The sequence below is a fragment of the Polypterus senegalus genome, chromosome 4 (genome assembly GCF_016835505.1).
Source record: "Polypterus senegalus isolate Bchr_013 chromosome 4, ASM1683550v1, whole genome shotgun sequence".
NCBI classification, from domain to species: Eukaryota; Metazoa; Chordata; class Cladistia; order Polypteriformes; family Polypteridae; genus Polypterus; species Polypterus senegalus.
In genome coordinates, this window is record NC_053157.1 from 40,967,997 (window position 1) to 40,992,273 (window position 24,277).

Consider the following 24,277-nt stretch of genomic DNA (forward strand, 5'->3'; position numbering starts at 1 on the left):
TATTTTAATTTCCATCTCAGGAGCAACCTATATACTGTATATACTGTCAGTGAGAAAAGAATGGATTCTTCAGGTCTATTCCCAATGTGCGTAATGCTCTAACCTCTGTAGATGGCGTCACTGAGCCCCAAAACTCCAGACACAAGTACACACAGACAGTCTGGGTTCAAGTGGAGGTAATGGTATAAAACAAAGTACCTTTTCACAGGGCTTGTTTCTCTAATCACCATAATGCAATACTTCTCTTCATCTGTGTTTCCTTCCTTTCTTTTGTAATCCCTCTTTTACTACTCAAGGTGAGTATCGTCTTCTTCTGGTTCTTAATCAGTTGCCTCCTGGAAGCACTTCTGGGCCAGGCAAGACCACAGCGGTTCTTGTATCCTCACTATCCGACATCTCGCAATGGCTAACCCCACATAACCTGCAGGGCAAGTCCAAGGGACCACAACTACCATGCTCCCCTGCAGGCCTCCATAATAGGGCTTGCCAGACAGGCTGCTGCCACCCAAGGTACAGGGGGACACTCTGCCCATAGCAGGCAGCTGCCACTATGATGCCCTTCCCGGTTGTCAAGTTCATCCCGGGTGTCGCTAAGCAGCTGTTGTGAAGAGGGGTGTTGAACGCACCCCAAGTTGACATGGTCACTCTTCTGAAACCCCCTCTTAAACGGTAATACAATGGGAAACAAATACAGTTTTTATCTCCTCTTTGCTAGATCAACTGCAGCTTCGAACATTTAAAAGCTTTTGCTGCATCTGTCCTTTGGTTCATTGCCTTGTTTATCTTCCCCCAGACATCCTCTGCTTTATTCTTTATGCTTTATTATGCTGTTTACGAATAAAGTTTATGTTTCTTGAAAACCATGAATGAATCTGTGCAACTGTGTGACCCAAGCATGACACTCTTAAGATGCCAGCCCCTCTGTAGTCACTGTAACATCCTTCCATATCTGGGCACTGAAAGGAGATATTGTCATTCCCTCCCCAACCTTCCATTATCAAGGCCTCCTAACCAGGTAAGGGAGAGAGGCCCATGCTGGCTGGGATGCTGGTTTATCCCTCACACACGAACCCATAAACTTTCACATTCGGTATATTTCTTTATTAATCACATATCATAACACTTAATTCAATTGAGGGAAGTCAGGTTTTGTTCTTTTCCTGCTCATCTTTTGATTCTCATCAGAACTTAACTTTGTGTTGGTTATTACTTGAGCTGCTTGTGTCCTCACTTTCTGTCTGGCTTTAAACAACCCATTAACACCTTTAACCTCCTTACACCTACAAAAGTCCTTGGTGCTGGCTTTTAAATAAGGGAATGAAAATAGATATGAAGATCATGTTATAAGGCCTTCCTATCTGTCAGCATGACAGCATAATGTGTAGTATAACATAACATTACATTCTGAAACCCATTTATTCCAATCCTCTTTGAAACAGCACTATAGTAAATGCGCTATCATCTATGGATACAGCTGTACACCTCTCATAAATGGTCCTATAAGCTGGAGAAAATAAGTAAGACTTTATCTCCATGACTGTTAAATGCTCTTTGGCATACTGTACTGAAGGGTGGCATGGTAGCACAGTGTTTAGTGTTGCTACTGCTTCACAGATAAGGCACCCCAGGTTTGCATGTTGCACCTGCACAGATAAAGATCTGTGTAGAGTTTGCATCTTTTCTTTATGTCTGATTGGGTTTTCCCCTGAGTACTCTGATTTTCATTCTACAGAATCAAAGGTAGGCAAGTGTATGAGATGCTTTTAAAAAGAGACAAATTGGACTAAAGTGAGTGTGGGTGTCTGTGTCTGAACTGCTGGCCTGTTAGGATAGGCTCCAATCCCCAAAAAACACTGAATTGGATTAATTGGGTTTGAGAATAAAAAAACAGAGCTCTGGATGGAATTCTCAGAGTAAAGCTTGATTTACGCGTTTTTTCAAGCCACTGTTAAGAGACATCATCATCCTACAGGACCATGTGTATTCATTTTTGTCCTCCTGATGGCCTCCTAGGAATAGGTAATAATAGAGCCCTTGTGCCGCTTCACAGAGAAGATAGTCTTACACTGTAAGTAATTATATAAAGAATCAAGTAACAGCCAAATTGATGTCACCAAAGATGATCAGGAAAGACAATCTGAACTGAATGGTCAACAGCAAGATGTGATATGACTTACCCTTTAATTTGGAGTTTACAGATATGCCTAACGTCGTCACCTCCAAAGCAGAGCCAATGGAATGGATGCCAAGAGATAACAGCTGTGACAATAAAGAGTCCAAGACATCATAAAGATTTGGGGCAGCCACCCATATATTGTTGTTCCCGGTTGCAAAAGTAGAAATAAGTAGCACGATGTGAATAGAACAGAGTCCAAAACAGAACTGATCACAAGAGACAAAGGTGGAGGCTTTAAAGGCCCGTATAGAAAGTAACGTCATCAAAAGGGCCAGAATCAGAAGTGATGTCGTCTAGACCAGAAGTGACGTCAGCAAAGGGCCCAGTGCTGGAAGTGATGTCAGCTAAGGGACTGGCACAGGAAGTGATGTCTTCTGAGGTGCCAGAACCATGCAGGATTTCCCGAGAAAGGTCTGTAGGGAACTGAGAAAGACAGTCAGCGCACTCCGGCACTCCCTGGTCGGATGTTTTATTACAATTACTCAGGTCCTTTAGCTGCCTCCTACTTGCACGTGTATAACACAGTATAAAGTTTTTCCTAAAAATTCAAAAATAACAGCTACCATACCAAAATGAGACTCAAATTTTTTTTTACCATTTAATGGAACAATTGATCATGTTAGTCAAAAAGCAATTCCTCTACCAGGGCAGAATTCAACAGGCAAAGGGTGGGGTAACAAATTTGTAGCCTATGGACTACAAATAATCACATTTTCTTTTTTCCAGAACGAAAATGATCTTGAATATTCTTTATTGCGTGACTTCTGTCTGTGGGTAACGCCTTTCCTGTTCCCACAGGGCACAACACAGTCCCACAAACATGGCACAAACGCAATACTTTTCTTTTTATCTCCTCCACTCCTCTCTGGCAAGCTTTGTCTCCCTCTGCCCGTAGTGGTGGCTCCTGGCTTCTTTTATAGCCCCCCCTGAAGTGCTCCAGGTATTTGATGACCCATTTCCGACTGCACTTCTGGGTATGGCAGAACTGCCCACATGGGCTCAGGAACCACTGCAGCACCACCTGGTGGTGGCCACGGACCCTAACAGACTTAAGTTCCAAACTCCCATGCCCGTGGCCCTAATGCAACCCAGGGGGGCTGCCATCTAGCGTTCCAGGGGAGGTACTGTCCTGACCAGGCTTGCTCCCCCGGTCCATACAATGGAGAGGCATCGCCACTGGACCAGAACCCCGGCCATCTGTGACACTTGCAAAAGAGAAAGTTTCTGAGATATATATTATCTTTGTACAGAGTACAGTGAAACTGTTGTTTTTGACTCACTATTCTTTTGTTGTCTTTATTTACCTCCTCATTTAAAAACATGCTTTAAATCTCTGTCAAATTTACATTTTTGTTCCAGCTTTAACATTATCCCATATCTACCAATGATTTACCCCCAACCTATGAATGTGAATCAACATATTAAAAGAGGCTCTAGAAGCAATTATCTCACCCAAGTTTATAAAATGCTTTTCTTCAGTTTTGTACCAATATCAGTTTTTTGATATGACCAAGTTTAATTTCAAAGGTGGAAAGCATATAAATGTGCATGCATCCCAGCATACTCCATACGTAAATTAGACGAAAGGAGAATATATAAAAATTGTTGGCTAGAAAATGATCAGTATGCTTTTCTGGCAAAAAGGGGAACCAAGAAGCAGGTCAGAAGAAAAGCAAAAGAAAAAAATGTAACTGGAACTAAATTGATTGTGCATAAACCAAAATCAAAAGGTGAGAGTAGATTTGCCAAAAACAAAAGTCATAAATATAAATGATAAAAAACAAAATGAAACTCAATAATATTTTGAAAGACTGTGTTCAAAGACTCTTCTTTAAAAAGATCATCCAAATAGGTCAAATTAACTTGAGATGACAGCTGAGTGTTTAGCACAGCCAGGCAAAAGTGTAAGGTATGTCAGTGGAAGTGGTCAAGGGTCATGCACAGCATATTTGTTTCTAAATTAATACTTTAGTTTGCTATGTAGGGTGACACAGTGGTTAGCGTTACAGCCTCACAACTCTGAGTTTGTATCCTAGACTTGTCTCTGTTTGTATATTCCCTTATCATGTATATGTTTTTCTTCAGGTACTCTTATTTCACTCCCACATAGTAAAGATATACAATATTGGTGAACCTGGATTGTCCAGGTATGAGTGAGTATGGGAGTGGACATTGATTCCCTGTGAGAGATTTAGTATTCAGGGTGGATATCTCAGATACTGCTCATTTTAAATTTTTGTGTCATTGCTTGGACGTAGTCATCCAGGAACTCTACACAATGGAAAAAAAAGACAGAATTTTCTGCTAAAAATTTTAAGACATGAAAATCAATTTTTGATTTTCCACACACAAAGACACCATACTAAAATCAATGTTTCACAACATTTTGAACATTGTCCAATCAGAATCTTAAATTAACGCAATAGAGAGTTTTTGAAGCCATCACCAAACTCCCATTTACATGGAAGTAAAAATATAATAAAGAAGGTTCAGCAAAGGAAAGGAAGGATGTTTTAATATGATAGCACCTTCAATTTAAAGTTTTTTATTAGAATTATATGTGATAGCATAAAAAAGACAAGCTGTATTTCATTTAAATGGTACAGACAGCAACATTTTAGACAGAATTTTGCTTAAACCACTTTCCAGTGCATACTGTAATTATTTTAGTACCAAAAACGTGCACAATCTTAATGTATTAGACATTAAGCCCATTAAAATAACGGGCGCTAGAACAGTAGTGCACAAACATTTGTATGAACAGTCTATATTAAATGGCAAGGGACCTTGTATGTGGCTGTAATATGTGTCACTGTATTGTGTGCCTTTAATTTTCTCTCTCAGTAATACTGGTTTGTATTTCCGTAAAATGCCTGTAATTTTGTCTGACAGTAATATAGTGGAGCCTCGGTTCACGACCATAATTCGTTCCAAAACTCTGGTTGTAAACCGATTTGATCGTGAACCGAAGTAATTTCCCCCATAGGATTGTATGTAAATACAATTAATCCGTTCCAGTCCGTATGAACTGTATGTAAATATATATTTTTTTAAGTTTTTAAGTACAAATATAGTTAACTATACCATAGAAAGCACAGCGTAATAGTAAACTAAATGTAAAAACATTGAATAACACTAAGAAAACCTTGAACAACAGAGAAAACTAACACTGCAAGAATTTGCGCTATAGCCTTATGACCCACTCGCTAAAAACTGTTTTTTTAATAAGTTTTAAGCACAGGGAAAAAAATGAACATTTGAAAAATCTGTAATTTAATAAACAACCAAGAAAAGTAACATTGCAACAATGCACGCGCGCGCCTGTGTGTGTGTGTCTCTCTCGCGGGCCTGCGTGTGTGTCTCTTAAGCGCGCGCCTCTATGTCTGTGTGTGTGTCTGTCTGTCTCTCGCCTGTGTGTGTGTGTCTGTCTGTCTCTCGCCTGTCTGTCTGTGACTTGTGTGTGTGTGTGTGTGTGACTTGTGTGTGTGACTTGTGTGTGTGTGTGACGCGCACGCACCTGTGTGTGTGTGTGTGTATCTGTCTCTCTCTCTGCAGAGTGAATGCACAGGAAGAGACTGAATACGTGCTGTGTGGCCCCGCGCATGCACACTTCACCAGAAGACACACACACGGACACCTGGACGCACACAAGGGTTTTATTAAAGAGGATGATTGTTTTTTAGTTAAATAAAATTAAAATTTGGCTCCAGCAGACCTCCGTGACCCTGTGCTAGGATATAGCAGGTTGGATAATGACTGAGTTTTTTTTATTTTTTAAACAGTACAGACATTGTCATTTATTATTTCATACTGCATGTGTGTAAGCAATTTCATTATAATCTCATTTCAAAAGGTGCCATTTCATAAGAGGAAAAATAGTGCAAAGTAGATATTGATATACAAAAATCAAAGAACTGATTTTTGCTGAAGGAAAATGATAAGAAATTTGTTCAATAAGTCACAACACAGTCACTTATAGAGAAAGTCAGTCAGTCATTATCCAACCCGCAATATCCCAACACAGGTCACGGGGATATGCTGGAGCCAATCCCAGCCAACACAGGGTGCAAGGAAACAAACCCCGGGCAGGGCACCAGCCCACCTCAGAAAGAAAGTCATGATATATTTAATAACGTAAAGTACAGATTAAGCTCTGGTTTTAACATTGTCTCTCTCTTGAATTTTTTTGTTACTCACAAAATTAAATTACATCACTCCACTCACTTCGTATTTTTTTGCAGCTTTTATCTGGACTACATAAACTATATATACTTTTGGTTCATACAACATATCCGAAAATGAACATTCATTCTTGTCTACATTTTTGTACCTCCAACAGCCTTGGCATTTTAAATTTGCTTTTTATGTGACTCTTGCATGATTTAAAAACCCACCTGCTAAGCAGTGTAACCAGAAATCTCAAATACAACATAATAATATTTGATACCTTGATCTATAAAGAGAGACTTTGAGATTTTTTTTTTACATTCTCCATACATTGTATAGTACAAACTATTGTAATGGGGTTGGAATTTGAATTATAAATTTTAAGCATCTCTGAACACGATTTGATCTCTGACACGATTTCTTACTCAATAGCTGTTGTATGCATAATGTTTGAACTGAATAACTGATTACAAGCACATTTGGCATTCCTGTTACAATTCTGGATGCCTGTAATCCTTTTTTTAACAAAATTGTTTACAGAACCAGATCTTCCATTTTAAATTTAAATGTATTTTTTTTATTCATTAATTTTTTTTACGAGAGGAAACCTTAAAAATGATTTTTATTGTTGTGAAAAAAAATGTCAGCAGTTTCTGTTTGAAATATTTTTGATGTTTCCTGCCATTTACAGCCTCCTGTCATTTCACATTTACTATACAGGAATATACTGCATATTCATGTTTGTGCAAATGTTGTGAACAAAAACATCTATAATATCTAGGTATCTACTGTATTTTGTATAATCAGCACATTTAGGGGAATAGAAGAAATCATTAATTCACTTATATGACTACTGCAGTTAATAGATATGTATATCATTTGTCAAGTAAACACTGATGATTTTTTGTGATTTATATATTTGGACTATGAATCACTGATGTGTTGTCTGTGAGAATGCTCAGGATGCGGAAATATGTATGATCTCCAGATTTTGGTTATTAACTATAGAATGACCAACTTGTTAGAATCATGCTGTGATTGTACTGTATATTACTAGAATATCCAAAGAAAGTTCCACATTGTAGAAATCTAGAGTTTCACATAGTGTCTGGTATGTTGCTAAAGAGTTAAAAAGGAATTAGGTAGATCCTCTTAGTTTCCAGTGAGATGGTTTCTAATACGAAAAATGATGGGACAAAATCATCCCTACTTTGTATATAGTACCTGTGCCAACTTGGGAATGTCTGAGTGAATCCATGTTTGCCTTGAGATCACTGATGACCAGTGTCATCATTCAGATGTCAAGACTACAGTCCAAGTACTGTTGTTCTGAACATTACTTTTAAACATTAACTTGGTTTTGTTTGCTTTGTTTTTGTGAAATAATCACTGTTTTCTTTGCAAGAGAATGTGCCAGGCATTTACTTTACTTGGTGCAGGCCACATTTCACATACCTGTTTCCAGTAACTTCATGTTTTTTTCTGTGGTTCTTACTACACCTGTTAAGTTGGAGGTGATGAACATTTGTACATCTGTGGGCTCAAACAAAAGCCATGGGTGAATGTGTCATTTGCTAAAAAGGAGGATTCATTTAAGGGAACTTCTTCCTATTTTTTCTTATGTATTTACTTTAATCTACCAAATTAGTTATCACCTTTTTCTAAATGAACAAACACTCCATGAAAGCTTCTTTCAGTCAATCAAAATACAGTACAACAAACAGCTAAACTATGATTAGCTTAGCATGAATCACAACCATTTCGTCAATGATGTTTTAATAAGGCTTGTATGGAAATAGATTAGGGAATTTGACTTGCCGTGATGCCCTAACTACAGAACTGCGCAGTCACTTTCCTGAAATCTTAATTTGAACATTTCTAGTATGTTTCTAGGTTTTCACCAAGCAAGTGCTTCAGCCTAATTTGTGCAATATTTTTTCACATTTTTTGGTGCAACTCTTCATTTGAATTTTAGATCAGTGCCAGCTCCCAACTTCTCTCTCTGTTTTGTAGATTATCCATTTTTGCTGGGAACTGTCCATAAAGAGTTTGCATTTTCTACCCATGTCCATGAAGATTTTTCTACTTTCTCCACCCACATTCTAATGACCTGTAGGGCAGGTTAATTGGCAACCTAAACTGGCAGTGTATGAGTTAGTGTTTATATTGACAGTAAATCAGACATATTTATAAAACCTGAAAATGCACTTGTGCTGAGTTGGTGTGACTGGTTGTCTGTTTCACAAGAGGTTTGCCAGAGGCAAGTGCACAACCAAACTGGCACAGAGCTTGAAAAGTAATTCTGAAGACCATCATGAGAAAACCACATTTTCCGGTAGCAATGTCTTTCACTTAACAGCTAGAGACTAGTAAACCCTGTATGTCTGTTGGGTGTTATGCAGGTTTACTGGGAACAGAGAGTTACTACTTAATAAGAAGCATGTAATTTCCACCAATGATGCTAGAGGGCAAGTGACCCTTTAGGTGTCTGAACGTCACAAACAAGAGACAGAGAGGATGAGTAAACCTGGAAATAGATTACATTACCTCCTGGGTGACAGTTGGCAGCATGTGGATGTAAACTGAAAAAGCTGGTCTAAGAAGCCCATAAGAAGCAAGTCTTGGGAGACTGGAAAGAGGCATTCACTTGTCAACCTGTTTGTTCAGGGGCAGAATAACATTAGTCATTAAGGCAGTAGGTACAGAGAGTGATTCAGAGACTGTGCCTTTGAGAACAACCAAACCACAGTGGTGCAGGGTCACCACAAGCCACACTATGAAGTTCAAGGTGGGTAAAAAAGCAGGGACGCTCCTGGTCTCAAGAGTAGCTCTAGGAGGTGGCTGCAGCAGACCCTGAGAGGGCATTTAAAGCCACCTCAAACTAGAGAGAACTCTGAGCATAAAGACAGGACTCGATGTGTAGAAAAGACCAAAGTATGTATGTTTATTGAGAAGGCTGTTTCATTCTGGCCATATTTGAACCCAGGACTGAGCTTCAGAAATGCCAATACCATGCAACCCAAGTAAACAGAATAACCGGTTTCAGCGGTACTAATGCAACTGCAAATGTTTCTCTAATAACCAATTAGCATTTATACATGACTAAGGACACGCTAAGGGAATTTACCATAAGGACACTGAAGGAATGGCTACTGAAAATGGGGTTTTGCAGTCACTTGTGAATAATAAATAAAATAAAATAAAAAATCAGTCATTTCAAGCAGTATTAGCCATCAGAAATACTACTCATATTTTGGCTGTATTTTTAAACCAATTTAATGGCATCTTAAAAAAGGTATCAATATCTTATCAAAAACATGAAACGTGTGCAGACTTTTTGACTGGTACTATATATGTTTAAAAAAGAATATTAGATTGACTAAATATTTTCATGTTGTATTAATTTACAACAATATTGTATACAACTATACATGAATAAACAGTATAATTTATTCATTTTTAATTTGATTTCTTTCAAATTTTGCAATAAAATGTGACACGATTGCAACATTCTAATTACATTTATTTATTGAGTTCATGAATGCAAATAAAAATAACTATTCACAATTAAAACATTTTTTTAATTGTAATTTTGCAGAACTGTGTTGCCTTACTGGTCTAAATTTACCCAGCCAGCACGTTGTTTGATTTTTGGAAATTTTCTGGCACTTAATTGACACATACTTAAATAAATGAAGTGCCTTGGGAAATAAACTCCAACTCTTTACTCATGCTGAAAGTAAATCAGCCATAGAGTATCTGGTGGGATGCGAGAGTATCTACAGTATAGACATAAACATTCTCACTGCAATGGAGCTCCTCCAGAGGCCGCAGTGACCTCACAAATGGTTTCTCCGCGATCATCAGGTGCCTCTCCTCACAGCATTTCGTCGTCAGTTGTTGGAAGTCGAGTCGTAGAAGGTTAGAGGTTATTTGAATTATTTTTTCCGGGATACAGACCATAATAATAACAACAAGGCTCCGGGACTGAAATAGCGATATTTATGCACGTCGAGTGTCCATCTGGAGGAGCTTAGCTATACGTCCGAATGCAGGCCCGTGAAGCGCAACAGCAGGCCTCCTGTGACTAGACGCGAAATGACGGACAAGTTTGATCGCGCTCCCGGGGCGGAAAGAACGCGGCCCAATCCGGTGGGCCCGGGATTGAGTGAGCAAGACCCTAGAATTCCGAAAACGAGCCCTTTTCAACAGGAGCCACTAAGGCAGCCAAAAACCAATCCGTCTGTGGGACAGAGCTGCGCCGGTGGAGGTAGGTAAGGGGCTGTAGTGAACCTTAAGATACCCTTTTGTAAATATGGAGGTAATTCTGACCGAGCCGACTGGTTGTCATATTCTTACTTGTGATCTTTTTTTAATCTCATTACTGATATCTTTTAAACTAATTCAGTAGATTTCCGTCAGTTCTTTATTGAAAACGGCCATATATTGTCCTGGAATCGTGTCCGTATTATTGATAGATTTAAAGCCTTAACACATTTAAAAGTGAAGTTTTGACGTACTCTCTGCTGTATCTCCCAAGTGTTCTGATAATCTATTTTAGTAGCAGTATCAAAAGCAAAGAGCACTAGTATCACGCTGTATGACTTACACCAGTTTTTTTAAACCTATTTTAATATTTGCCATTTCATGTTTTTTCCCTCCCATAAGGAATCTAGATGATAGCTACAGAAATTTAAGATTTCATTAATCCGTCCATGTTTGATATAGAACCCTTTAAATTTAAGGGGATGCATGCTTTAGTGGTTGTAGATTTGAGCATTAAACCTCTAGTGCGTCAGTCCAATCTTGGCTTCCAACATTGTGTGTAAAAGCAAATCACCCAAGGTGTCACTGCTGCAGTTGTTAAATAAATAAATAAATACATATCTGTGTAAATGATGGCAGTGCATTGTAGTTGTGTAAGGTATACGGTGTCAGCTAAATTAGTCATAAAACAAGGGATATCTCTGCTGCAGTGCAGAATGTATTTAAAGGTGCATTAACCTTTATAACTGGAGAACAGACTTTTTTTTTTTTTTTAAAAGGCTGAAGGTTATTTTCATGCTTAAAAGAAAGAAATGAAGGTAAAACAGTGGGCTGTGAAGCATTATTTAGATGCTCAACTGAAAAGTAAAGAATATAACTGAAATGGGAAGAACATACAATATCCTCTATAATCTTTGGAACAAAGACACATTTTATCCTGTCGCGTGCAAAAGTTTGCTGACGATACTGCTATCGTGGGCTGCATCAGGAGTGGGCAGGAGGAGGAGTATAGGAACCTAATCAAGGACTTTGTTAAATGGTGAGACTCAAACCACTTACACCTGAACACCAGCAAAACCAAGGAGCTGGTGGTGGATTTTAGGAGGCCCACGCTCCTCCCGGACCCTGTGATTATCAGAGGTGACTGTGTGCAGAGGGTACAGACCTATAAATACCTGGGAGTGCAGCTGGTTGATAAATTGGACAGGACTGCCAATACTGATGCTCTTTTTAAGAGAGAACAGAGCCGACTATACTTCCTTAGAAGGCTGATGTCCTTCAACATCTGCAATAAGATGCTGCAGATGTTCTATCAGACGGTTGTGGCGAGCGGCCTCTTCTACGTGGTGGTGTGCTGGGGAGGCAGCATAAAGAAGAGGGACACCTCACGCCTGGACAAACTATTGAGGAAGTCAGGCTCTATTGTAGGCACAGGGCTGGACAGTTTGACATCTGTGGCAGAGTGATGGGCACTGAGCAGGCTCCTGTCAATCATGAAGAATCCAATGCATGCACTGAATAGGATCATCTCCAGACAGAGAAGCAGCTTCAGCGACAGACTACTGTCACTGTCCTGCTCCACTGACAAAATGAGGAGAGCGTTTCTCCCCAACACTATGCGACTCTTCAGTTCCAGATTATAGACTGTTATACCTGCCTCACACTCTCCACCTTGCATTTTTTTAACTTGCACTGTACTTTTATTGCTGTTTAATATGGTTCTTTATCAGTATGCTGCTGCTGGAGTATGTGAATTTCCCCTTGGGGAATGTTTAAAAAGTGTTTTTATTTCTACATGGTGTGATTGAAATGTATGCAAATACCCTTAAATGAAAGTCTGCAGTGTGCAGTTTAATCACATTTGAACTGTTTGATTTGTAAGTTTAAAATCTGGCGCAGAGGGGTAAATCAAGGAAAAATAAGTTTTTGCCCCAAACTTGGAAGACATTGTATTATAGGGGAAAAGAAAGAACAAAGGTCAAATTAAATGTGAAAAGGGGACATTGGGTGTGGAAAAAGTACCATTAGAGAAGATGAAGGGAGAAATTAAAAATTAGTGGGGTCATTTAAGACCTGGAGAGAGAATGAGCTTAGTTTCTTTAGCTTATCTTTGAAAGGAGTCTTAAAAGCCTTGTGAAAGAACACAAACAGAGAGGTCAGTGTGGTTAAAATCACACTTTTTGGAAAACTTTGGGAATACAATGAAGTGTGTTTTAATTTGGATAGTGCTGAATTTTGTGGAGAAAGATTGTGTCCTCAGGATAGTTAAGTTTTAGAAGAGGTAACTCAAGTTACATTTAAGTTGAATTCACTGAATCACCAATTTTTGCATAATCTGTACATGAAGCATACTACTAGTTATTAAGGCTTGCAGAATGCAAGACATTTCACTTTTCTTATGGAATGAATAATGTGGCTATAGTGATAGTCAATACTGTAACTGTATAAAAAGCAGAGAAATTTCTAGAAGGCTGATGATATGGTTCTGAACTGGAGCTGTACTTGTAAACTCCCAGCTAAATAATTGTTCAGGGCAAAGTCAGATGTGAACTGATCAATATAGATGGAGAGTGACTTTTCTGATTTCTTAAAGGACATTTTTAATCTATTAGGTTTTATACTGCAGCAAAGGAAGATTCAATGGAAATCAAAACGTGGTATGCTTCAAACAGTAAAATAAAACAAATACATGTCTTAATACGTAAAAAGCTGATAAAAGTAAAAACCTAACAGTGTACATGTCTGAATTTGTTTAAAACAATGCAAAACAATACTTTTTCTAGAGGTAGTTTTTTTAGTAGTAAACAATTTTTGATATCACATAACTTATTCTGAATGTTATTATTGTACATGAAGCATAAATAAGATCAAGATTTTAAAAAGTTAGAGGTGAGACTCAAACGTCAAAGCTGTTGACTTTAAGTCTGTCATTCAGGTAATTATTTGTGCTTTTTGTGGCCAAAAAAATTAGCATTCAGTCTTCTGTGAATTTTTGTTTTGTTTTGGTTTATAATTAAATTAACTTCAATGAAGTTGGCCTTGGAGTTAAGAGATTCCTTCTTTTATCAGAATATTTTTTCTTTATCTTGCCTTCAAATGCTCACTCTCGAGATATGCACTTCAGATGGGATTTTGAGGAGAATAAAAGGAGACAATTGGAGAGGGGATGGAATTGTAAATGGGAAGTATTAAGTGATGGAGAGAGAAATAATCTGGGATGGATATGAATGGGAGAGCAGGAGGAGGGACTGATGGATACCAGAACATATGGATATGGATATAGATTTGGAAGGAGAATTGAAGAGGGAGATAATACATACAAACTGAAACATAGGTGAAGATGGTGAAATAGTAAGGGGTATGGAAAGTTGGAACCTGTAGAGGAAGTAACATTTTGTAGATAAAGTAGCAAAGATCAAAATAAGCGCAAACAAGATCTGGAAAAGGTCTGTGTAATTAAGAATGTAAATGGAAGTACCTTGCAAAATCAGAGTTATTAAGCATAGAAGGAGAGAGTCAAATGTAGTGAATGATGATATAGAGTATCTTGAAATGGTTGGAAAGGAAGAAGGACCAGTGATAGAAATAAAATGATGGGAAATTACGAAGGCATTAAGTAAGGTGGAATGGTAATGGCATAAGGAAAAGATTCCAGATGACTGGATTGTTGTAGCTGTCATGGAGTTAACTTAATGAAACACTAGATGAGTCTGTTAGAGTAATAGATGACAGATCAAGCAAACATGTGAACTCCCGTGATAAGACTGTATGGATTGATTAAAGGGAAATGAATAGTAGATACAATATTTATTGTGCTGCAAGTTTAAGAGACAAAGGTCAGAGGGAAGAGTAAGATCTGTGTTTAAAATATCGTTTTTTTATTTTTAGTGTTTTTAATAATTGTCTAAGTTGAGATAAGTAATCACTGAAGAATATATACCTGTGTAAAGAATAAATTGTGACTAAAAGATCCATTACTGTCATATTTTTTCTTCTCAGTACTAATTTGATGCATCCATTATAATCATTTTATTGATTTTTGAAAGTGGTCTTTGCCCATGACAAAACATGGTTATCAAAGCTGCACACTCCTTTATAAGAACACTAGTGCCATCATAAAGCACCTTTTGTGCCTCAAACACATATTTTTGCTGTTCGTTATTTCAGTAGGTCACTAGTGCATCTGTAATTCCGTCATGATTATAGGTAATACTAGCAGAATACCCGCGCTTCGCAGCGGAGAAGTAGTGTGTTAAAGAAGATATGAAAAAGACAAGGAAAAATTTTTAAAATAACGTAACATGATTGTTAATGTAATTCTTTTGTCATTGATATGAGTGTTGTTGTCATATATATATATCTATATATATATATATATATATATATATCTATAGATATACACATACATACATACATACAGTGGTGTGAAAAACTATTTGCCCCCTTCCTGATTTCTTATTCTTTTGCATGTTTGCCATTAGTCAAATATAACACAAGTAAACACAAAATGTTATTATTTAGGGAGAAAAAAAATCCAAACCTACATGGCCCTGTCTGAAAAAGTAATTGCCCCCTGAACCTAATAACTGGTTGGGCCACCCTTAGCAGCAATAACTGCAATCAAGCGTTTGCGATAACTTGCAATGAGTCTTTTACAGCGCTCTGGAGGAATTTTGACCCACTCATCATTGCAGAATTGTTGTAATTCAGCTTTATTTGAGGGTTTTCTAGCATGAACCGCCTTTTTAAGGTCATGCCATAGCATCTCAATTGGATTCAGGCAATGACACGTGCCATCCTGGAGAAGTTGGACTACCTGTGCAACCTCTGTAGGGTCCAGGTATCGCCTCATGCTACCAGTAGTGACACTGACTGTAGCCAAATGCAAAACTAGTGAAGAAACAGTCAGAAAAGATGAGGAGGGAAAAATGTCAGTGCCCTCCACCTGTTAAACCATTCCTGTTTTGGGGGTCATGTCATTGTTGCCCCTCTAGTGCATCTGTTGTTAATTTCATTAACACCACAGCAGCTGAAACTGATTAACAACCCCTCTGCTACTTAACTGACCAGATTAATATCCCATAAGTTTCATTGTCTTTATGCTATACTCTGATTAAAAAGTGTTCCTTTAATTCTTTTGAGCAGTATATATATATATATATATATATATATACATACCATGATCTACATACTCTCAAATAGACAAGCCACACGCCGTGGCGCAATGGTAGAGGCTTCGCCTCTAGCGCCGACATCCGAGGTTCAATTCCCGAGAGGGGATGCACTGAGTATGTGCGCGCGCTTGCAGATTCATTTTACCTTCGCATCCCCTTGGTTTGAGACGTATGAAAAAATATGCGGTTAACGCAGAATCATGTTACATTATTTTTTAAATGTTTCCTTTTCTTAGCACAAGCACAGATGAGAAGCTTCGATGCATGTACTCCATAATGCGTTAAAAAAAAAAAAAAGAGTCGGAATAAAGCGCGTTCCTAAGACTGATCGGAGGCAAATTTCATTTCAAAAGACTACCCGACGGAAACCTTGATAAAAGCATGGTTTTGTGCACACTGAAAAGCAAGCAACATTAGATGCATTACAGAAAGCGGACTTTGTGGCTCTTACTGGGGATCATTGGACTTCTGTGACCATTAGTAATTCTAATTACATCTAATTACAAAATGGAATATATAAAGTAAGCGCTGCAATATATAAAGTCAAAACTTCAATATATAAAGTCAGCGTCAGAATATACAAAGTCAGCGCTGGAATATCCATCCATTTCCCAACCCGTTGAATCTGACCACAGGGTCACGGGGTGTCTGCTGGAGCCAATCCCAGCCAACACTGGGCGCAAGGCAGGAACTAATCCTGGGCAGGGCACATGCATCATTTTCAAAACATTAACCGAACAGTGTTTTTTTAATTTATTTTTTCTGAATACATTTTTGTTAACTTAGTTCAGTTCAGAGTCGTTTCAATCAATAGATTTTGATTTTCACTTTATATATTCAGGAGTGAGTTTATATACTCCGATGTTGACTTTATATAATCAGGAATGACTTTATAAATTCCGACGCTGACGTTACTGTATATATTCAGGTTTTGACTTTATATATTCAGAAACAAGTTTGACTTTATATATACCGACGCTGACTTTATATATTCAAGTTTTGACTTTATATATTCAGAAAAAAGTTTTGACTATGTATACCGACGCTGACTTTATATATTCAAGTTCTGACTTTATATATTCGAGTTTTGACTTTATATATTCTGACGCCGACATTATATATTCACAAAATCAATGTATTTGCCTGTTTGGCACCCCATAGTATTTGTGTGTGTGTATACATGTACACATGTATGTGTATATTATATATATGCCAGCAACACTCATGACAATGACAAAACAATGACAATCATGTTATGTTATTATTAAAATGTTTCCTTTTCTTTTTACTTCTCCAAGCGTGGGTATTTTGAGAGATTTATATAGATATATATATATATTATATATATTATATATATATATATATACATATTATATATATATACACAGATATATATATATATACATATATATATATATATATATATATATATATATATATATATATATATATATATATATATATATATATATATATATATATATATATATATATATATACAGGTAGATAGATAGATATACTGCTCAAAAGAATTAAAGGAACACTTTTTAATCAGAGGATAACATAAAGTCAATGAAACTTATGGGATATTAATCTGGTCAGTTAAGTAGCAGAGGGGTTGTTAATCAGTTTCAGCTGCTGTGGTGTTAATGAAATTAACAACAGATGCACTAGAGGGGCAACAATGACATGACCCCAAAACAGGAATGGTTTAACAGGTGGAGGCCACTGACATTTTTCCCTCCTCATCTTTTCTGACTGTTTCTTCACTAGTTTTGCATTTGGCTACAGTCAGTGTCACTACTGGTAGCATGAGGCGATACCTGGACCCTACAGAGGTTGCATAGGTAGTCCAACTTCTCCAGGATGGCACGTGTCATTGCCAGAAGGTTTGCTGTGTCTCCCTGCACAGTCTCAAGGGCATGGAGGAGATTCTAGGAGACAAGCAGTTACTCTAGGAGAGCTAGAGAGGCCATAGAAGGTCCATAACCCATCAGCAGGACCAGTATCTGCTCCTTTGGGCAAAGAGGAACAGGATGAGCACTGCCAGAGCCCTACAAAATGACCTCCAGCAGGCCACTGGTGTGAATGTCTCTGACCAAACAACCAGAAAGACTTCATCAGGGTCACCCAAGGGCCCCATGTCCTCTAATGGGCCCTGAGCTCACTGCCCAGCAGCATCCATCTCGATTGGCATTCGCCATAGAATACCAGAATTGGCAGATGCACCACTGGTGCCCTGTGCTTTTTACAGATGAGAGCAAGTTCACCCTGAGCACGTGACAGAAGTGAAAGGGTCTGGAGAAGCCATGGAGAACATTATGCTGCCTGTAACATCATTCAGCATGAGCAGTTTGGTGGTGGGTTAATGATTGTCTGGGGAGGCATATCCATGGAGGGTCACACAGACCGCTACAGGCTTGACAAAGGCACCTTGGCTGCCATTAGGTATCAGGATGAAATCCTTGGACCCATTGTCAGACCCTATGCTGGTACAGTGGCTCCTGGTGCACGACAATTCCTGGCCTCATGTGGTGAGAGTATGCAGGCAGTTCCTGGAGGATGAAGGAATTGATACCATTGACTTGCCACCACACTTTCCTGACCTAAATCCAATAGAACACCTCTGGGACATTATGTTTTGGTCCATCCAATGCCACCAGGTTGCACCTCAGACTGTCCAGGAGCTCAGTGATGCCCTGGTCCAGATCTGGGAGGAGATCCCCCACAACACCATCTGTCATCTCATTAGAAGCATGCACCGATGTTGTCAGGCATGTATACAAGAACACAGGGGCCATACAAAGTGCTGCGTACAATTTTGAGTTGCTGCAATTAAATTTTGGCAAAATGGACTAGCCTGCCACATAATTTTTCACTTCGATTTTTGGGGCGTCTTTGAATTCAGGGCTCTGTAGGTTAATCATTTTCATTTCCATCAAACGATCTGGCATCCTTTCGTTCCTAACACATTACCCAGTCTATATCAGTATAGATATCCAGGAGGATTTCTTTTTCCCATTGAGATCTGATGTATTTTCAAAGTGTTCCTTTAATTTTTTTGAGCAGTTTATATATACCCGCGTTTCGCAGCGGAAAAGTAGTGTGTTAAAGAAATTATGAAAAAGAAAAGGGAACATTTTAAAAATAACGTAACATGATTGTCAATATACAGTGATTGTTTTGTGAGTGTTGCTGTCATCAAGGACTTGATTATCATTATTTCTTTCAATCAGGTTCGTATTTGTAGGATGTGTTGTGTTCAAGTTACATTCCGTGTTTGTCAATCATTGTAAAGATAACAGGTTTCATTCGTTTCTTACTGCATCAATAAACAGCTCGTGTTCCTCTTTATCTGAGACGTGACACACTGCATGCATGGGTTTTTTTTTACACTGTCTTCCTTTAGCGGGACGTTGACTTTTTCCACCGTGTGCTTTGTTTCCGCAGTAGCTGCACTTATGAATATGCTTGTATTTATCAGACGCTTCATATTTTTTTGCTGCCTTCTCAATTGTGTAATTCGGTTTTTGTTCAGCACTCTTTGGAACTGTTGCTTTTTGTCTGTGCACTGCGTCAGTTCACGTGAGCCGCTCAGTGTACATGCATCGAAGTTTCCCAGCTGTGTAGGTGCCATCTCGTGCTTAGTCCAGGGCTGTCTTTAATGTTAGCTAAGACCCGGCACTTAAAAGTTTCTCTTGCAGTTTTGCTGAGTTTGTGCCAAACACCACCCTGACCATCTCATCTTCCTCTGCATAAGCACAGTCCTTCACCCGTGAATATTTAGCGGCAGTGTTTCTATTGGATTGCTGCTGACGGACGGCCTTATATGGGCAGGCACTAAATTACGTGGAGGCGAACTCCGCCTCCCACGGTATCGAGCAGAAGTCTATTATAGTATATGGACGAAAAAATAGGTTCCAGTTATGACCATTACGCATAGAATTTCAAAATGAAACCTGCCCAACTTTTGTAAGTAAACTGTAAGGAATGAGCCTGCCAAATTTCAGCCTTCTACCTACACAGGAAATTGGAGAATTAGTGGTGAGTGTGTCAGTGAGGGCTTTGCCTTTTAGTAGTATAGATTACAAATGATATACATTTTGAGGTATTTAAGGCAGCATTTACTATATTGTTAATCACCATTATACAATAAATGTGTACTTTTTAAAATTATTAAAGGAAAGATTTACTATTGTATTTGCAGGCTCTTCCCTGTACTGTACTACTCACTCTTACCAGCTAATGAGTGTGGAGTTAGTGCAAATAAATGTCAGTGTACTACAATACTTCTTAACTGCTTTCTGAAGTATAATACTGTGTAAATAGTACATAGTAGATTTCTATTGTGAGTTTGTTCGAAAAAAAATAATTATACTATTACATATTGATAGGATGTGAAAGAATTCACAAATATAAGATTTTTCTTCTGGTTTGTTTCAGATACCAAAGGATCATCTCGGTCCCACCCTGGAGTGCATGAGAAGTACTCAAAACTCAGTATCAGCACACCAATAGCCAAATCACATACCGTGGACTCCAGCCTAGTTAATTCAAGATTGTCTCCAAATGCACCAGAATTCTACCCATCAACTTACATCTATGCAGTATGTATTCTTGTGTAAAATTATTAAATAAATCACACTCACAACAGATGTTGAATATTGTTTTTATCCAGCATCTTATTAGATGTGCTTAATTGGAAAGAAGTCTGAATGTAGTATACTGTATTTTTGAAATACAGCATTTGCAAATCACATTTTCTAGCATCTTCCTGTTTATGTTGACTTCGCTTACATCTTTAAAACTCTTTTTTTGGTGGGCTTTATTTCAGTCCATATATTTCTTCAGATTTTATACAGTAGCACCTTGTTGTCTGTTTTTGTTTTTTTCTTTATTCTCTAAACTGGAGTTGTTTACTGGCCTTATGAATATTGGAGATAATCATATAGTTTTCCCTGCTGAATTTACTTTGCATTATATATATATGTTCAGATTTCTGTGTTAATTTGGTTATCACAGTCACTGTGTTTTTAATATGAACTTGTTCACTTTTAGGGAACAACATTGGAAGATGAAGGTCAATTTTATGGACAATCTAATGTATCCCTTGCTGATATTGTGCAAGACTTCCTGAACCATCTCAATGATTCTCCAGCTTCCTTTGAATCTGATATTGAAAGTTTTACTGTGATACTCAATGAGTGGGTCAACACAGAAGAAGCACTTTACGAACTTGTAGAATTAATATATCAACAGGTACAAACTTTTGTTTGTAGGTCACTTTTTTGAATACACTGCCAGATTATAAAAATAAGGGCAGGAAGTCTTAGAAATGTGCAGATTAAAAAAAAAAAACTATAAAGTTCTAATTATAAATATTTGTTTTGTTTTTAGGCATTTATACAAGCCTTTTTCCACTGTTTGAACTTTCATTTAAATTAAACTGGTTGATCAATGTTTGACATTTATTGGGTTTACCTGTGGATTTGCGAAATTTATAGCAAGAACAAAGTTGTTGAATCTCATAATACAAATCAAACATCTATCAGATATTATGAAATTCATTGCAAGAACACCATGATTGAATCACATATTACAAATCAAGCATCTATCAAATAACGCAAGCATTCTTAACTGAAAGGGTGTAGTGAGAAAAGCAAACACAGGAATCATTGTGCTCTTTAGAGGGTTATCAATCTTGATCTGAGTAGTTTGAGACAAGAAAACGCTTGATTTTTCCACATTTTTCAATAAGGTGCTAATGCATGTCTTAAGTTGAATTCTTCTTTGGTACTACTGAGTAAGACACTGTTTAGAGATGAGCACATGTGATGCAATTTTGCTGCTGTGGAAATATGTGATAAAATGGATTGTGGCACCATCTGCATGACTAATGTAATAAAGAGTAAAGCTGTTGCTATTGTCTAGTTGTAAAGTATGTGTAGTGCTTGCTTGTGAGTCAAAATCAAATTAATTTCCTCTTGAGCAAGGCATTCTGGTGTATGCCTTCAAAATGCTGCTGTCTTTAACACCACACATTTCATTTTCATTTTCAAGTTACTGAATCAGTAGTAGATGATGGTTACACAAGAAACTGCGACACATGCATCAGTAGTAAAGGCTACCTGCCATTTAGCTTAATCTTTTCTTCCTTTTTTATCTTATAGAAGTAATTCATTCATTTACATTTTTATGTTGGTAGTTATAGTCTTAATTCAACTGTATTCCTATTGTAGTAGCAATCTAGCATATATTAAGAGTATTATTTTTGCATACCCCCAAATTAAAATACTAATATGGACCTGTACTAACACTTAACTGTTTCTACAAACATTTCCTGCTGTGGGATCTAATAGAATGCAAAACGCTGAATTAATTATACAGTAGATCAATCAAAGCTACCAGTACTAAACCTCATTACTCTAGGAGTTTCTGTCGCTTTCTAAGTGCAAAAAATTGAACAATTTTAAATAGTGTTCTGTGTTTTTTTTAAATTATTATATCAATGTTGCAGAAAATATTACTCTTCATATTATTAATTAGGTTGTTATAAAGAGAACAGAAAAACTCTGAGAGTTGAGCATCCAATGCAGATTTAATTTTTATTAACACCTGTTGAAAGTGGGGAAAAGGAAAAAAAGAGGATGTAGTTATTCCTTGGGCTGCTCACATGGCTGGGCCAGTTTAAACTGATGGTCATTTTGATGTCTTCTGGGATATATCCAGGAGAATGGAAGGGTTTGAGTCGGTAGAAGGTCACAGGTGGGTTCACAGGAGAACTTTTGAGTCCATTGGCCTTCCAGTTGTAGAAATAAAAGGCAAACAGTTCAAGCCCCAAATTGTTCCCCAGTGTTCCCTTTAAATCTGTCCCCCTAAGCCTTGCATCTATCTCCTGCATACAAGAGCTATAAATTTTACTTTTATAGTATGCTAATGATGATAAAGGACCACAATCATTCTCTCAATTTATCATATATAAAATTTGATTTGCTAGCATTATCCACAGTACCAGCAATATTAAAAAAAATAACATAATCTTAGCATTTTATCTGTACCGGTAACTATTCTACAGTATCTTCTAGTAGTGCTTCAGTTTTGCATGTTTCCTGTTTTTTCTTTCTGATTTGCATCATGTCATATGTGGACTCTGAAATGTTGGATCTTACCTTTGTTTGTGCAAGGGCAAGATGAAGTAGGGTAGAATGGCATTGGGGAGAGCTGTTTTGAGATTTTTTTTCCCTTAACCACATATGGTAGCTATTTTGAGATATTATTATATGTACAGTTTGTCATTTGAAAGTAAAAGAAATTAGGATAAAATATGACACTTTCGTAAAACTTTAAAAGTATATAAATGATACGACAAATGCCTATATTATGAATAAATTACTTCTAAAAACTAAACGAGTGATACTATAACTTGGTTTGTGGAAGTCAGGATTAGCCTTCTTACTGGAAATTCATTTAGATTTTAAAGGGGGAATGGGCTGGACAGGTATTTCTCTCTAACCATGGCAACAGGAATAGAGGAGTGGAAATACAAATTTATAATATGATCTCCTTTGTGGCATCTGAAATAACCACAAACTCTAAAAGGTGTTATATTAGTTTGAAAAATTAACAATACTAATTTAATCTTGGGTAACATACTGTATATTGACTTAAGTAGGATGAAAGGAACTGTATATTTAATATTCTCTGTCTAACTCAAAGTATGTACCATATCAAATTTATAAAATAAGGAGATGTCAGATCTTTTTCTTCAGTCACAGCTACATTATCTAAAACTGTTTTTAACAATTTTACAAATCATCAAGGATCATAAATTATTGGACCCCCTAGGCTCCCTCTCCCATATACAAGACCATATTCTTTTGTGTTCATAAGAATTACTTATGAATGCTTTGAAATTGCATAAGTTTTTTTTTTTGGCCTGATGCTTTGAGACTCTCCAGTAGTATGAGAAAATCCCCACACATGATAAGCTGTTCGACAGCTCTTGATGTCTAATTATGCAAGATATTTAGCTCACCCAACCCCAACCCCACACACACACACCTCATTTTTGTCCCTCTAGAACAAAAAAAGCCCTCATTTTTAGGCCATTTTTGACATTTTGTGCAGGAAATTACACTCTTATGATAAGGTGTACATCAATAGGTGTCTTCAAAAAAATGATCAGGATGTCATGAAATTCTGCATGCCATATCAGCCAACCTTAGGGATTCATCTGCTAATACAAAACAAGGAGTCACCCATTTTTTAAAAGTTTTGTGAAAAGAAGTATCGATTAATATAGATGTGTAATGTCATTTTATGCAATGTTGAGGTTGCTGATCGCGAATATTATATTTTTGATACATTACAAGTGGTCCTTACAATCTTAAGAACCACTCCCAGTAGGTTAATGGCACATTTCAAACATGGGTATGTGGATTATAGTTTTAGACTATTTCAAGGTCAGTGATTACAAATATGATGTTATTTTTGA

At 37.4% G+C, this 24,277-nt stretch overlaps 2 protein-coding genes across 4 annotated transcripts in view; one reads left to right on the plus strand and one right to left on the minus strand.

Moving 5' to 3' along the window:
- The window catches only part of nnt (nicotinamide nucleotide transhydrogenase), a 140,909-nt gene that overhangs the window by 113,493 nt on the left and 3,139 nt on the right, over nt 1–24,277 (minus strand). Inside the window, exon 1 of one of the 2 annotated variants that reach the window (XM_039750504.1) lies at nt 8,891–8,998. The exons of the other annotated variant lie outside the window; for it this stretch is intronic. Within the exon in view, the coding sequence (XP_039606438.1) occupies nt 8,891–8,986 (96 nt within the window). The 5' untranslated portion in view covers nt 8,987–8,998. Of the gene's footprint in view, nt 1–8,890; nt 8,999–24,277 lie in introns of those variants that run through there. 2 annotated transcript variants of the gene reach the window in all.
- The window catches only part of paip1 (poly(A) binding protein interacting protein 1), a 43,838-nt gene continuing 29,656 nt past the window's right edge, over nt 10,096–24,277 (plus strand). The window contains exons 1-3 of one of the 2 annotated variants that reach the window (XM_039750510.1): nt 10,096–10,264; nt 20,227–20,390; nt 20,842–21,042. In XM_039750510.1, coding sequence (XP_039606444.1) covers nt 10,111–10,264; nt 20,227–20,390; nt 20,842–21,042 — 519 coding nt within the window. In that variant the 5' untranslated portion in view covers nt 10,096–10,110. The other variant, XM_039750509.1, reaches the window with a different exon arrangement.